Source organism: Mercenaria mercenaria, chromosome 17 (assembly GCF_021730395.1).
Source record: "Mercenaria mercenaria strain notata chromosome 17, MADL_Memer_1, whole genome shotgun sequence".
In the NCBI taxonomy this organism is placed as follows: Eukaryota; Metazoa; Mollusca; class Bivalvia; order Venerida; family Veneridae; genus Mercenaria; species Mercenaria mercenaria.
This window is the reverse complement of record NC_069377.1, coordinates 56,375,276-56,389,977: the sequence shown is the minus strand read 5'-3', so window position 1 is coordinate 56,389,977 and position 14,702 is coordinate 56,375,276. Positions and strand designations below refer to the sequence as shown.

At 35.4% G+C, this 14,702-nt stretch overlaps 1 protein-coding gene across 2 annotated transcripts in view; it reads left to right on the top strand.

Annotated features, from left to right (window-relative positions):
- Window positions 1–14,442, top strand: part of LOC128550100 (uncharacterized) — a 28,205-nt gene extending 13,763 nt beyond the window's left edge. For both annotated transcript variants that reach the window (XM_053528258.1, XM_053528259.1), the window contains exons 5-7: window positions 1,976–2,099; window positions 4,776–5,959; window positions 8,579–14,442. In XM_053528258.1, the coding sequence (XP_053384233.1) occupies window positions 1,976–2,099; window positions 4,776–5,959; window positions 8,579–10,796 (3,526 nt within the window). In that variant the 3' untranslated portion in view covers window positions 10,797–14,442. The remainder of the gene's footprint in view (window positions 1–1,975; window positions 2,100–4,775; window positions 5,960–8,578) is intronic.
- Window positions 14,443–14,702: the final 260 nt, after the last annotated feature.

Here is a 14,702-nt window from a genome sequence, read left to right as displayed (position 1 = left end):
TCTTGTCTGATACTGCAAGGCCTAGGCTTTTGATATTTGGTATGTTGCATTTCCTTGTGGTCCTCTACCAAAATTGTTCAAATTATTACCCTAGGGTGAAAAGAGGCCCTGCCCCGGGGGTCTCAAGTTTTACGTAGACTTATACAGGAAAAAAATTTTAAAATCTTCTTGTCCTAAAGTTCAAGGCCTAGGCCTTTGATATTTGGTGTGTAGCGTTGCCTGGTGGATCTCTTACAAGATTGTTCAAATTATACCCCTGGGGTGAAAAGAGGCCCCGTCCTGCGGGTCACTTGTTATATGAGTTATATAGGAAAAATTACTTAAAAATTATTAGATCATAGTTCCTAGACTGTTTAATTATAATTACCTGATGACCCCAAGTGATTAGGCGTCACCAAAATTATTAGATCATAGTTCCTAGACAGTTTAATTATAATTACCTGATGACTGCAAGTGATTAGGCGTCACCTGACTGTGACCTTGACCAACTGACCTTACTTTCTTGTTTTTTAAGATACAACCTTGAAATTTGGATGACATGTACAGTTAAGCACACAGATCTTAAAACTGACTTTCAGTGACCATGAGTGTGACCTACTGACCTACTTTCTTTATATTTTAGCATCAGTTTGCCATTTGAAACATGTGGCTCATATTACTCAGGTGAGCAATCCAGGATCATCATGACCCTCTTGTTTACAGTAGTTTTCCATTTTCACACAGTTCAACAAACTAAACAATTAATTCCTTCGTTGTTTTTGTAGAATACCTCTTTTGACTCGGCATTACAAAGTATATGGAGAGCTTTTCTAGTAATGGTGTCCACATCCTCTTTTTTTAACACTTTGGTTAAAAAAATTATATACGCCTGTATTTAAAAAACTGGACGTATTATGTGATGGCGTGTGCATCTGTCCATCCATCCGTCTGTCATTTATTTCATGTCCGGAGCATAACTTCATAACCATTAAAGGTAATGACTTTAAACGTGGCATATAGGTAGATGGCAATGAGACAATGTGCAGAGCTCTTGAACCGGCTGTGTTGGTCAAAGGTCAAGGTCACAAATGGAACTAAAATGTCAAAACTGTCCATCATACTTTGTGTCCGGTGCTTAACTAAATAACCATGTAAGATATTGACTTCAAACTTGGCATGTAGGTAGGTGGTGATGAGACGATGTGCAGAGTACATTGGCAGGGTCTGTAGGTCAAAGGTCAAGGTCACAAATTAAATAATTTCACTGAAGTGTTCCTTAATTCACTGTTCAAATGGTTCTAGTTTGTCGAAAACATAGCCACTAAAGTGGATACTGTGAAATCATTAATATTCGTGGGGGACTAATTTTCGTAAATTTCGTGATTGTGTCAATCCTCGAATGTTAATCCCAACGAACAAGCAAAATTCCCATTCATTTTATGTTCAAAAGTTGAAATCCACGAATTCATATCCCCACGAAATTGCCGTTTTGACCAAAACCACGAAATTAAATGATTTCACAGTAGTCACTTTTCTTATATAATTGATTGTATAATTATAGTATTTCCTATATACATATAGTGGGACCTTTAAAAATCTTGTCAGAAAACCTCAGTTTCAAAATAATTTTACTGAAATTTCCATGTAAGACCCTCTACCAAAATTGTTAAAGCAATCCTTGAAACTCATTTGAGCAATTTAGGGCCATCATAGCCATCATATTATAAAACTAGCATCAAGATATATGCGGATATTATTACCCAGGTCACTAGGTCAGTGTAACACTTTTTTGGTCAAAGATTATCATCACAACCTTCCCTGTGTCAGTGTCTTGAGGTATTAATCATCTCCAGTGATAAATCTAGTTAGGTCAAAGGTCAAGACTGCAGTCTACTCAAAACTGAAAATTTACAAACCTAATTACCTCAGACAGGCTATTATTGGGGGCATACATATATATTAGTTGTTGTTACAATTGAAATTTTGCATTTTTCAGATTATCTGGAATATTTGGGTTGACTCAGCTCAGTAAACACTGTTATGACTTCTGTAAGGTGGCTAAGATGGGACATCTTATCATCGGCAGTCCTTACCAGGAGGCTGCTAAACAAATCCAAAAGGTAGGTTTCCCAGCTTAGTTGAGTCATGAGATCACATATTATGGTGTGTGTACATGTATTTGACTGTTTGTCTGTATTGGTCACAAGTTCACATGTGGTACATGTAGTTTGATTATTTGTCTGTATGGTCAGCTCAGTTATGTCATTAGATTACATAGTACATGTAAATTGATCATTTGTCTGTCTGTAAGGTAAGCTTAGTTGTGTCATTAGATCATTAGATGACATATGTATCAGCTTAGTTGTATCATTAGATGACATATGTATCAGCTTAGTTGTGTCATTAGATGACATATGTATGAGCTTAGTTGTTTTATAAGATCACAAATGTATCAGCTGAGTTGTGTCATGAGAAAACATATGTATTAGCTTAGTTGTGTCGTGAGATCACATGTATCAGCTCAGTTGTTTCATGAGATCACATATGTATGAGCTTAGTTGTGTCATGAGATCACATTTGTATCAGCTAAGTTGTGTCATGAGATCATATATGTATCAGCTCAGATGTGTCATGAGATCACATAAGTATGAGCTTAGTTGTGTCATGAGAAAACATATTTATTGGCTTAGTTGTGTCATGAGAAAACATATGTATTGGCTTAGTTGTGTCATGAGAAAACATAATTATGTATTGGCTTAGTTGTGTCATGAGATCACATGTGTATCAGCTTAGTTAAGGTACATGTAGTTTGACTATTCACCTATCTCTGTGGTCATCTTAGTAAAGTGTGTTGTGTTTTTAAGCAATAGCAATATATGGTAGTTTAACACTTTTCCTTTCTGTCTTGTCAGCTTTAGTACAGTTGTGTCATGAGATAATGTACCATATGTAGTTTGATTAGTTGTATGTCTCTCTGGTCATCTTAACTGGAACCAGTAAAATACAACAATAAAATACAACAATTCAGCTGTTAAGCTTCAGTCTACACCTATTAGTTATTTCAGTGCTGATTAAATACTTTCTTTGGGAAGTGTCAGTAATACAATATGTATAGTTGGCAGTTTGCAGTCTTCCCTCTCCAGCTAAAGAACTCAACTGAGGAGATCACAAGGAATTCAGAGACAAATAATCAAAACTACATGTTATTTCTGTTTTCTTCAGTTATAAATGTAGTTCATACAAGCAATGGTTTCTGCAATAACTGGCGATTGCTCAAATCATATGTGGAAAAAACAGATAATAGTTGTGGGTCCATTGTGCAAAAATTCATATGTCAGTAAGTTTTTACTAAAAGCAGCTCCTATAAGATATATAATTTACTTGTGTAAACTAATTTTAAGAGAAATTCATTCTTGACAAACTACTAAAAGATGTTTACAAGTAGCTTAACAAAAAAGAAAGCTATAATAAATGCTAAATATGAACATACATGTATATAAATATGCACTTTTTCGTATTTACTCTTTTTCAAACCTCCTGCTAAATAAACTACACAACTTCAGAAAACATTTTATATGGTGTAATGTTTTTACTGTAGAAAGGGTAACAATCGCAGTGGTTTTATTGTGCCTCCACCACTCATTGAAGTGGCATATAAATTTGATATTGTCTGTGTGTCCATCCGTGCATCAGTCCGAAAAAAAATTTGTGATGCACCTAGCTCAAAAATTATTTGATATAAATTGATGAAACCTTGCATGAGTCCTTATCATGATATGAACTTGAGCCCCTCCTATTTTTCGTCTGGCTCTGCCTCCTATTTAAATGCACCATTTTCACCTTGTGACACACCTAGCTCAAAAAGTATTTAATTAAATTAATATAACCTTGATTGAGTCTTAATCATGATATGAACTTGCGCACCTCCTATTTTTCGTCTGGCTCTGCCCCCTATTTCCAGACTATGGCCCCTGAAATAGTCAAAAATGCTTATTTTCACCTTGTGACATGCCTAGCTCAAAAAGTGTTCCATACAAACTGATGAAACCTTGTATGAGTCTTTTTCATGATATGAACCTGCGCACCTATTTTTTGTCTGGCTCTGCCCCCAATTTCAAGAGTTATGGCCCCTGAAATAGTAAACAATTCACATTTTCACCTTGTGATGCGCCTAGCTCAAGAAGTATTTGGTATAAATTCATGAAACCTTGCTTGAGTCTTTATCATGATGTGACCTTGCACATTTGGCATTCTTCTTGAGATTTTAGAGCTAGTTACAGAGTTTCGGCCCTTGAAATAGCCAAAATAATGGATTGTTTGTTTGTGATGCTCATAGCTCAAAAAGTATATGGCCTAGAATAATGAATCCATTATATAAAAGGTTTGTTGAGGCTATACTCCACTAAGATTGCAAACATTTGAATTATTGCCCCTTATTTGTGACAAATGTACCAGTGGGGGCACACATTCTAGTTGTTGCTAATATTCACTAATTATGCCTCTCACAAATTAAAAATATTTGTAGATATTGATTTCCATTATGTCCTAATACACAAACACTCCTGTTTCATGAATTCTTAAAACCACAAATGTGTGTGGTAAGCATGGAATCGCTAAAATAAAACCTATGTGAATATCACTCAATCTGTAGTAGTGTGAGAGCTAAATGCATTACCAGTGATCTTATTCTCAATTAAAGTGAAGAGAAACATGTGTATATTAAAATCTTCCCTACTTCAGTCTTAATCGTATTTTTATAAACTTACATGATTTCATTATGTTGCTTCTCACTTCAGGAGACAGTGGCTACAGAACTATTGCCGGTTAGTTTGACAGTGGACAGGTCTGTCATTCCAACCACAGTCACTACATCTACCTTGCTTTCGTCACCAAAACTGTTAACAAAAGCCAAACCACCTGTGAAGAAAGAAAGTCGAGAAAATTTTGAAACCATTAGCTCAGAAATTGATTGGATGACAAATGATCCCTCACAGAGTAATATCCCAATACGAAAAAGGGGAAGAAACAGAAAAACTGGACAAACTAACATGATTAAAACTACTGAAAGTGAAACTGTGAACAGAATTGATCAAGAAACTGTAGAAAATGTTCAAGAAATCAATAATGACAACAGTGTGACTGAAAATACTGAACCAACGACAGAAATCAGAAATGCTCATCCTAAAAAGAATGAAGTTAATAAATTTGGATTTAATCAGTCACTGGCTGAATATGAAATGTTTATAGCAAATGATGATGGTGCAAAGAGTACTGATGACAGAAATTTAAACAGTGGTATAGATACAGCAGAAGGAAGCAGGAAACAGACTGAACTGATTGATGATTTTGTAGACCATCTTACAGCCTTACCAGATCCCCTAGTTTCTGGGAAACTTGATGAAAATGAACTGTTAAAATTAAAGGAAACTGAAGATAAATCAAACAAAAATAGTTCCGAAAAACTACTTACACCACACACTCCAAATAAACCAGAAGTAAGGAGATTTCGTGCAAGAGCAAACATTAGTGTTGTTGAAGCGGCATCACAAATGAAAGCAAAGTCTAACGATATGAGTACAATTTCCTCTATAAAAAGTAGAAGAAAGAGAGTAATGAAGAAATCTCCAACAGGTCCTTACACAGATAAACAGACTGGCTCAGAGATTAAAAGACTTTTAACAAATCCAACAAAAACTGTGACAGAAGCCGTTCCAGTTTTGGAGAAAGAAAAGGAGGCTATAAAAACAAAATCTGCAACTGGGCAGAATATTTTGAATGCAAGTTTAAATGAAATTCCACCTCTGACAACTAATATTACAAAAGATATAGCAGATATAGAACCAACAAAGGTTGTAGATGAAGGAAGGTTGAAAAAAGTGGTAGAGAATTTAACAGCAAAACCAGGACAGGAAGTTATGGAAACTGACCCTGATGAACCGTCACCTAAATATCCATCAGCACCAAAAAAAGCAAAATTAAGGTAAAAGAAGTGGTTTGATTTGAGATTTTAGGATAGGTGATAGCTCTATCTCTGATAAGACGCATTTTGACGTGCTTTGGGGAAATTGAGGATATTTAATACAATTTAAAAATGTGTTATTTAATTATTTTGCTTTCAATTTGAGATTTTGGAAAAAGCACTAGTAAAGAAGTTTGGGTATGCTTGGAAAGATTGAGAATATCAATATTACTTGTGTAATTTTATAAAAGATTAACTGTTAAAAGAGTTACGTTTTATTGTTGCTTTGTTATGAAACATTTAAATGACACCCTTTTAATGCAGAATTATTTAAACGATAAAATATAAATACATTTAATTGTGAATGGGGAAAAATCAGAAGTAGCTAAATTTGAGTTTTGTAGATCAGAATATATGTAGAGTTTGTAATCAATTCATTTAAACTTCTTCTTAAATATGCTGTTAGTGGGAGCCGCCATGGCCAAGCGATTAAGGTCTATGACTTTAATTTTGGGGTCACTCTAATAAAGGTCAAGGTCACAGGGGCCTGAACATGCAAAACCATTTCCGATAAATAACTTGAGAGCCACTTGACCCAGAATGTTAAAACTTCAAAGGGTGATTGGTCATGCAGAGTAGATGACCCCTATTGATTTTGGGGTCACTCTGATAAAGGTCAAGGTCACAGGGGCCTGAAAATGGAAAACCATTTCCGATCAAGAACTTGAGAACCACTTGACCCAGAATGTTGAAACTTCTTAGGATGATTGGACAATAGAGTAGATGATCCCTATTGATTTTGGGGTCACCCTATTAAAGGTCAAGGTTGCAGTGGACAGAACATGGAAATCCATTTCCAGTCAATAGCTTGAGAACCATTTGACCTAGAACCTTCAAATTTCATAGAGTGATAGGACTTACAGAGTAGATGACCCGTATTGTTTTTAGGGTCACTCCGTCAAAGGTCAAGATCACAGGGGGCTGAACATAGAAAACTCTTTTCAATCAATAACTTGAGAACCACTTGACCCAGAATGTTGAAACTTAATAGGAGATTGGACATGCAGAGTAGATGACCCCAACTGATTTTGGGGTCACTCTAATAAAGGTCAAGGTCACAGGGGCCTGAACCTGGAAAACCATTTCCAGTCAGTAACTTGAGAACCACTTGACACAGAATGTTGAAACTTCACAGGATGATTGGTCATGCAGAGTAGATGACCCCTATTGATTTTGGGGTCACTCTGATAAAGGTCAAGGTCACAGGGACCTGAAAATGGAAAACAATTTCCGATCAAGCACTTGAGAACCACTTGACCCAGAATGTTGAGACTTATTATGATGATTGGACATGCAGAGTAAATGACCTCTATTGATCTTGGGGTCACTCTATTAAAGGTCAAGGTCACAGGGGCCTGAACCTGGAAAACCATTTCCGGTCAGTAACTTGAGAACCACTTGACCCAGAATGCTGAAACTTCATAGGATGATTGGACATGTAGAGTAGATGATCCCTATTGATTTTGGGGTCACTCTTTAAAGGTCAAAGTCGCAGTGGACAGAACATGGAAATCCATTTCCAGTCAATAACTTGAGAACTATTTGACCTAGAACCTTCAAATTTCATAGGGTGATAGGACTTACAAATAGGGTGATAGGACTTTCAATCAATAACTTGAGAACCACTTGACCCAGAATGTTGAAACTTAATAGGAGACTGGGCATGCAGAGTAGATGACCCCAACTGATTTTGGGGTCACTCTATCAAAGGTCAAGGTCACAGGGGATTGAACATGGAAAACCGTTTCCAATTCATAACTTGAGAACCACTAGGCCCAGAATGTTGAAACTTAGAGGGATGATTGGACATGCCAAGTAGATGATCCCTATTGCAGCCAACCATCAGTGTCTCTTTGAGTTTTGCTCCTGTCCCCTATTGACTTCTTGCCTATATGACTATGCATTGGGGGAGACATGCACTTTTCTTCTAGTTTATTTAGCACTTGTTGTGTCAGATTTGAATTATTACTTTGACATCAGTCTTACACAGAATAGTCGGCTATAAGTTTGATAGAGTTGAAGGGTTGATGTTGGTTTATTGCTGTTTTCTTAACTAGTGTAAATTTCCAAAAATATGGTTGATGTTTATGTTCTAAAGGCATTAACCATCAGATTGTAAAACAACAAAAGAAAAGAAAAATTTTTGATATCAGGAAGTTATTGCTTTATTTTTAAGAAGGCTTTGAAACTTAGTTACTGACAGATTATATGTTACAGAAACACATGAGAATTGGTTGATTTTACTAAATTTTCCATTCAAAATTGAAAAGCGTTTGTAACTGCTTTATATTCAACGGTTGTTAGGTTCGTATTCCTCTGTGGTGTAATGGGTAAGAAGGTAGGAAAGATTTTATTGCCGAGGTGGCCCAAGTTTGATTCCTGACTCGGGCATTTTTTTCTTCTTGATTTGGCATTTTTTATGATAGTTCAGAAACAAAAACTAAAAAAATATTCTAATGTTCATAACATGACCAAACTTCAATTTTAAAGAAAGATCATTTTTAGCCATAATCTGGGGCTCAGTGCCTTTTATGATTGTATTTTAGCCGTGAATTTAAGTCAAATTTTCTCCCATTTTAGGAAATCTACTATGGAGAAACAAGAATTGAAGGATACAGTGTACATGAGACCCCCTCCGAAAAAGCGTACAAAAGAAATCAGAGAAATGATGAAAAATGAGGAAGATGGTAAACTCAATGGGAAAGATTCAGAGGAAAATTCAAAGACTTCTGAAGAGGGAAAGTTGGATTTGAAAGAAGTTGGAAAAGAAAATTCAACAAAGAAAGTAAAAACAAAAAGAAAAAGACCTAGAGTTAAGAATGATATTGTTATGGCAAAGGTTTATGAAATAGAGAAAGTTGCCGTATCTATTAATTCAGAGAAGATTTATCGTTGTGCATTTTGCTCTGTTGAGTTCAAGTTTGCTAAACGTGCTGTTACACATTTAATTGGCACTCATGACATTGACTTAGATGACACACCAGACTATGTTTCTGTTGAGAAAAAGACAGAGGACAGTAAAGATCTGCAAGAGTGTGATATCTGTGGGTTTAGGCCAAAAGAATCGGGAACATATTATATTCATTATCATAAATATTTCAGACATCAGATTCCACTACCAAAAGGATGGCAGGCATACAAATGTGATCTATGTCATAAAGAGTTCTTCACAAAATTTCAGTTACGTGAGCACAAACTTATCCATTTTGAGGATAATCCGTTCGTTTGCGAACAGTGCGGAAGTGGATTTAGGTCACGTACTTGCCTCAATAGTCATGTATTTCATAAGCATAGTTCAGTGCGCAAACACAAATGTCCCGAATGCCCAAAGACATTCAAAACAGCAACGCAGATGAAAGTTCATCAGCGGGTTCATACTGGCGAAAAGCCGTTCTTATGTCCGACAGAGCATTGTATCTACCGAAGTACAACTCGTGGAAATATGAAGTTGCATTTAACAAGCAAACACAAACTTAATCCTGGCACTGTAAAGAGCCTTATGGAGGCACTTGAAGCGAGTGAAGTTGGCCCAGAATCACTTTTATTTGAAGAAAGTTTTAACAATGGAACAAATAAGCAGACACTACCACGAGAAGGTGGTACAGAATCTGGGCCTTTTGATATTCTTGTGCAGACTGCAGCTCTAGAGAATAGTGATGTCACAAGTAACCGTGAGCAATACGTTTCTGGTCAAATGGAAGTTATTACTCAGGATAATGTTATGGTATCAGCATATAGTGGGCCAGTGCCTGTAAGTGCTCCTATTATGTTAAATGCTAGAGATTATTCCCTTGTTAGTCAGGCAGCTGTTCAAAATCAAGATTTAGATATGGTAATGCCAGAGGATAACCAAATGCTAGAAAACCAAAATATTCCACGTCATGTGGAAATGCTCATTCAAGATGCACATCAGTTTATGCAACACCAGGATAATCCCAATCAGAATCAATATGTTCAAGATTTCCAGGAAAGTGCTGAAAATGAAATTCAAGATATGAGAAACAGGTTACCTGATCAAAGCTCACTTGGTCAAACATACGAAACACCGAGTAATAGTAGTGGATCACGCTTTTCCGATAATTCTCAGATTCATGGAACTCATAAGATTCTAGATCCACACTCCAAGGAAGCCAGAATGATGATAAGAGAAGCTTTTGAAGGGCATGGAAGTAGGTCTCTTTTGAAGTCAGCCATTTTGCATGGGAACCAGGATAGCCAAAGACTTGAGATAGGAACCAGACATTTGCCTGATAATTCAAACATCTCAGAGTCCACAAACTTACTTAATGAAGCTGAAAAACTTGTTATAGATTTACATGAAAGTGGTAGTCACCAAATCCCTCTTAATCAAGAAGATGAGGTTGTTCAGCGACTAAGGTCACAAATTCAACAGTTACGTGAAAGTAATGAGCAATATAGGGACAGTACTCCTACTGCACTTTTTAGAAATGAACATTCAGTACCTGAGATCCTTCTTCAAAATATAACATCACAACAACAGACAATGGAACCAGCCCACTTCCAGGCATACCATCATTCGTCTGGTTCTCCACCTGCCTATAGTTCCTCTTCACATGGGTTAATCACATTACCAGTCTCAGATATAGAGACACAGTCTAATGTGACCTTAACCTCAGTTTCACAAAATGAGACTCAAGGTCAAATTCATTCTTTACAGTCATTACAAGGTCAGGGCTACACTCCTGTAGCATCACAGTCAACAACCAATCAGTATGGGCCAGATGGGGCCCTGTATCAAGGATATTACCAGGAACATTATGATATTGAAAATTACTGAGAGTTGTAACGATCCTCGTATATAACCTCAACAATCAAACTAAATATAAAACTTCTAGCTCCTTCCGAAGAAAGGATATATTGTTTTTCTAATTGTTGGTCTGTTAGTCGGTTGGTAGATTATTTGTTTTTAGAATAATAACAAGAGAATCTAAGGACCAACAATGTTCAAACTTCATAGGGTAATTGCATTTGGTTGATCGATAACACTTTTGTTTTGGGGTCAGTACGTCATTGGAGACTGGAAACCATTTTGGTGCCATAACTAGAGAATGCTTTTGCTTACTGTTTGCAACTTTCATAGCATATTTGCCTATGGTCAGTACATAATCCCTATTGTTTTGAGAGCCTGTAAGTCAAACGTGAAGGTCACCATGATGTATAGACTGAAAATGGTTTCTGCTCAATAACTAAAGAACTCTTTGGTCTACTTCCTTCACTCTTTATAGGATGATTGCCTGTAGTCGTTAAATGACCCTTCTTATTTTATGGGTCAGTAGGCCAAAGGTCAAAGTCACATTTAACTTAAGTTTCTGTTTAATTCCTAGAAAAATGTTGTTGCCTACTTTTTAGCTTCATAGTTATTGCCTGTGGTTAACACATGACCCCTTACGTTTTTGAGTCAGTAGGTCAAAGGTCACAGTGACCTTGAAACTGAAAACAGTTCCCAGTCAATATGTTAAGCACCTTTCATAGATTGATTGTAATTAGGAGGTGTTCCCTATTGTTTTTGGGATCAGAACCTCAAGGGTCAAGTTCATAGTGACCTTTAGATTGAAAATGGCTTGTGATCAGTTACTAGAGAACACTTGGGGTCTATTGGCCTACAAACTTTATAAGATGATTACCTATAGTCAATAGATGACCCTTGTTGTTTTGGGGTATTACGTCAAAAGTCAATGTCACAGCATACAAAGTAACATACATAGTTGCAAAGGCCATTATGAGGGGGGAGGGTGTTTACAAACACCTTGTTTTCTAATAATGCAGTGTTTGATTAGGGCTAAATATTTTTGATTGACAGTTCAGGAATTTTCTATTGCTTTGCTGGCTTCCATTATAATGTCAGTACTGGTCTAAATGAAAAAAAAACTTCTTTAACTTGTGTTGAAAAGCTGTCTACTGTATAAGTCACTTTAATAGTAAAATTTTGTTGTGAAATAAAAGAAATTTATCTGAACATTATACTATATGCATAAAACATCAACTTCAGTAAATGCTGGTATATGATTGCTTTGTATTTTACTGATATCTGTTGTAAGTATTTGATGATAATAATGAATTATATTTTCAGGTACATCTGTAGGCATATTACAAAGTCTTTTCTCTTTCATAATGATAATCAATGTGTTTAACACAGACTAAGAAAGACAAAAAATGGTAATGAACTACAGTAAAGACTGTCTACAGTGACCAACCTTTGGAGAATTTCAAAAATGTCATTGTAGACAGGTAGTTTCTATACACAATCTGACTGGGAGAGGTCTTGGTTTTAGGTAAATAATACATGTTCTAGTTAGCATTTAAAACCTTAAAACTTTTAAACACTCTGCCTGCTAAAGCATGGAATATTTTAAGTGATCTTTTAAAGCATAGTTTAATATAAATTGATTTAAAAGTTCAGTTCTGGAGAAGTTTTCTACCTTTGAGAGGGTGGTCAAAAAGTCATTATAAAGGTTCGAAGTTAGGATTCATGGTCGCTGTACGCGTCAGACGGGGTTGCTAGAAACAAGCCAATTTTGATATGAAATGAACCGGGAGGAAATAAAAAAAGTCATTGTAGACAGAAAGTCGCTGAAAGCAAGGGGTCGCTGAGGCAGTCTTTACTGTATTTGTAATCTGATTCTTTGAAAATGACTAGACCATGAACTTTTTTTTAAAATTTATTTTGATTGCTTATAGCTAGTGCATTTTCTACTATAATTTTCATCAGATACTTTTATAAAATTGTGTTTTTGCTTGTATTCCTGTAAGATTTTTATGCTCACCGAAATGGGCGAGCATATGGTTGCCGCTTTGTCCATCCGTCACATTTTTTTGTCAGGAGTACAACTTGAAAAGTATTAATGCCATTTGATTGAAACTTCATATAATCATAGAGGCCATTGAGACAAAGTGCAGTGTCAAAGAATCATAACTCTACCTTACCTAGTTTTTGAATTATCTCCCTTTATTATACAAAATAAGGCTTGTCAGGAGCATTACTTGAAAAGTATTAATAGTATTTCATTGAAACTTCACAAATTGATAGAGGCCATTGACGGGAAGTGCAGTGTCGAAGAACCATTACTCTACTTTACATAATTTTTGAATTTTCTCCCTTTATTATACAAAATAAGGCTTGTCCGGAGTATAACTTGAAAAGTATTAATGGCATTTGATTGAAACTTCACATAATCATAGAGGCCATTGAGACAAAGTATCAAAGAATCATAACTCTACCTTACCTAGTTTTAAGTTCATCTATCACATAGTGACAGGGTGAGCTTTTGTGATCGCCTGACATCCATCCGTCCTTTCACACTTTCTTGTGAACACAATGTGACAATAGAGACCACATTTTGCAACTGATTTTTATCAAACTTGCACACAACTTGTATTGGCATAATATCTCAGGGTTCCTTTCGAAAACTGGCCAGATCCCATCATGGGTTCCAGAGTTTAAAGGGCCAGAATTTGCTATTTTTGGCTTGTGAACACGATAGAGACCACATTTTGCAATTGATTTTAATAAAACTTGCACACAACTTAGTTTTTGAATTATCTCCCTTTATTATACAAAAAAGACTTGACCAGAGCATTACTTGAAAAGTGTTAATGGCGTTTCATTGAAACTTCACAAAATGATAAGAGGCCATTATCAGGAAGTGCAGTGTCAAAGAACCATAACTCTACCTTACCTAGTTTTTGAATTATCTCCCTTTATTCAATTTTCTTCCTTTGATTATCTTTATTTATTGTTTTTAGGTTTCATATATATTATTCCCCATATTGGAACAAGCACTTGCATCGGGGAGTATCATTCGTTGTTAATGACTCCTTGTTTTTTTTTTCATTTTCCCATAACACAAAAAATATGCAAAATAAACAATCCAAAGCAAATAATAAACTCTTTAGGGTGTGTGTATTTTTTAATTGGTAAAAAAAGAACAATCTCGATTGGTTTCTAGTAAATCGTGTTATAACATATTTGTAAACATTTATTTTGTCTGTGTATAATGGATATGAAAAGAGGAAACAGTGTTTTAGCATGAACTGTGTTGTTCTCAATGTATTATTTGTTTATTTATTATATTTTGGTTAAATATTTGTTATTTTAATTCCTGTTATAATGACATTTGTTAATTACAGTAACAATTTTATGATGTATTCTGACAGAAATTTGAAAATGATTTTTTATTTGTTGTTACATTGTCAGATGAGATGTTTCAATTTCACATAGATATAATTAGGTGAGAACATAATGTGTAATAGATCTTACACACAACAGACAGCATTTGCAATGTTCTGAATTTTGACACCACAGATACATATTGAAATAAAGATAGATATCTTGCACATATTGGTACATGTATGAAATTGCAATCTCTAACAGACTGGATTTATAATGAAATAAAAGTACATTGAAATAAAAGTGCAATTTTGAATTGAGTGAAATTGTTGTATTATTCCAGAAGCTGATAGTTTTTATTATGCACTTAGCTTTGAAAAAAAGGTATACTGGTTGTAAAATTGAAAAACCTGTCCATGATCATTGTCATTGGCAATACTGAGGTGTTCTTTCAACCTCGTCCTGTTCAGTAACTTAATTCATTCATGGAGGGAGTCAAAAAAATGAAATTGCTTCAATAATAGTTTGGCTTAAAATTGTGAAAGAGAAATAAGGAATATTAAAAGTTCAAAATAA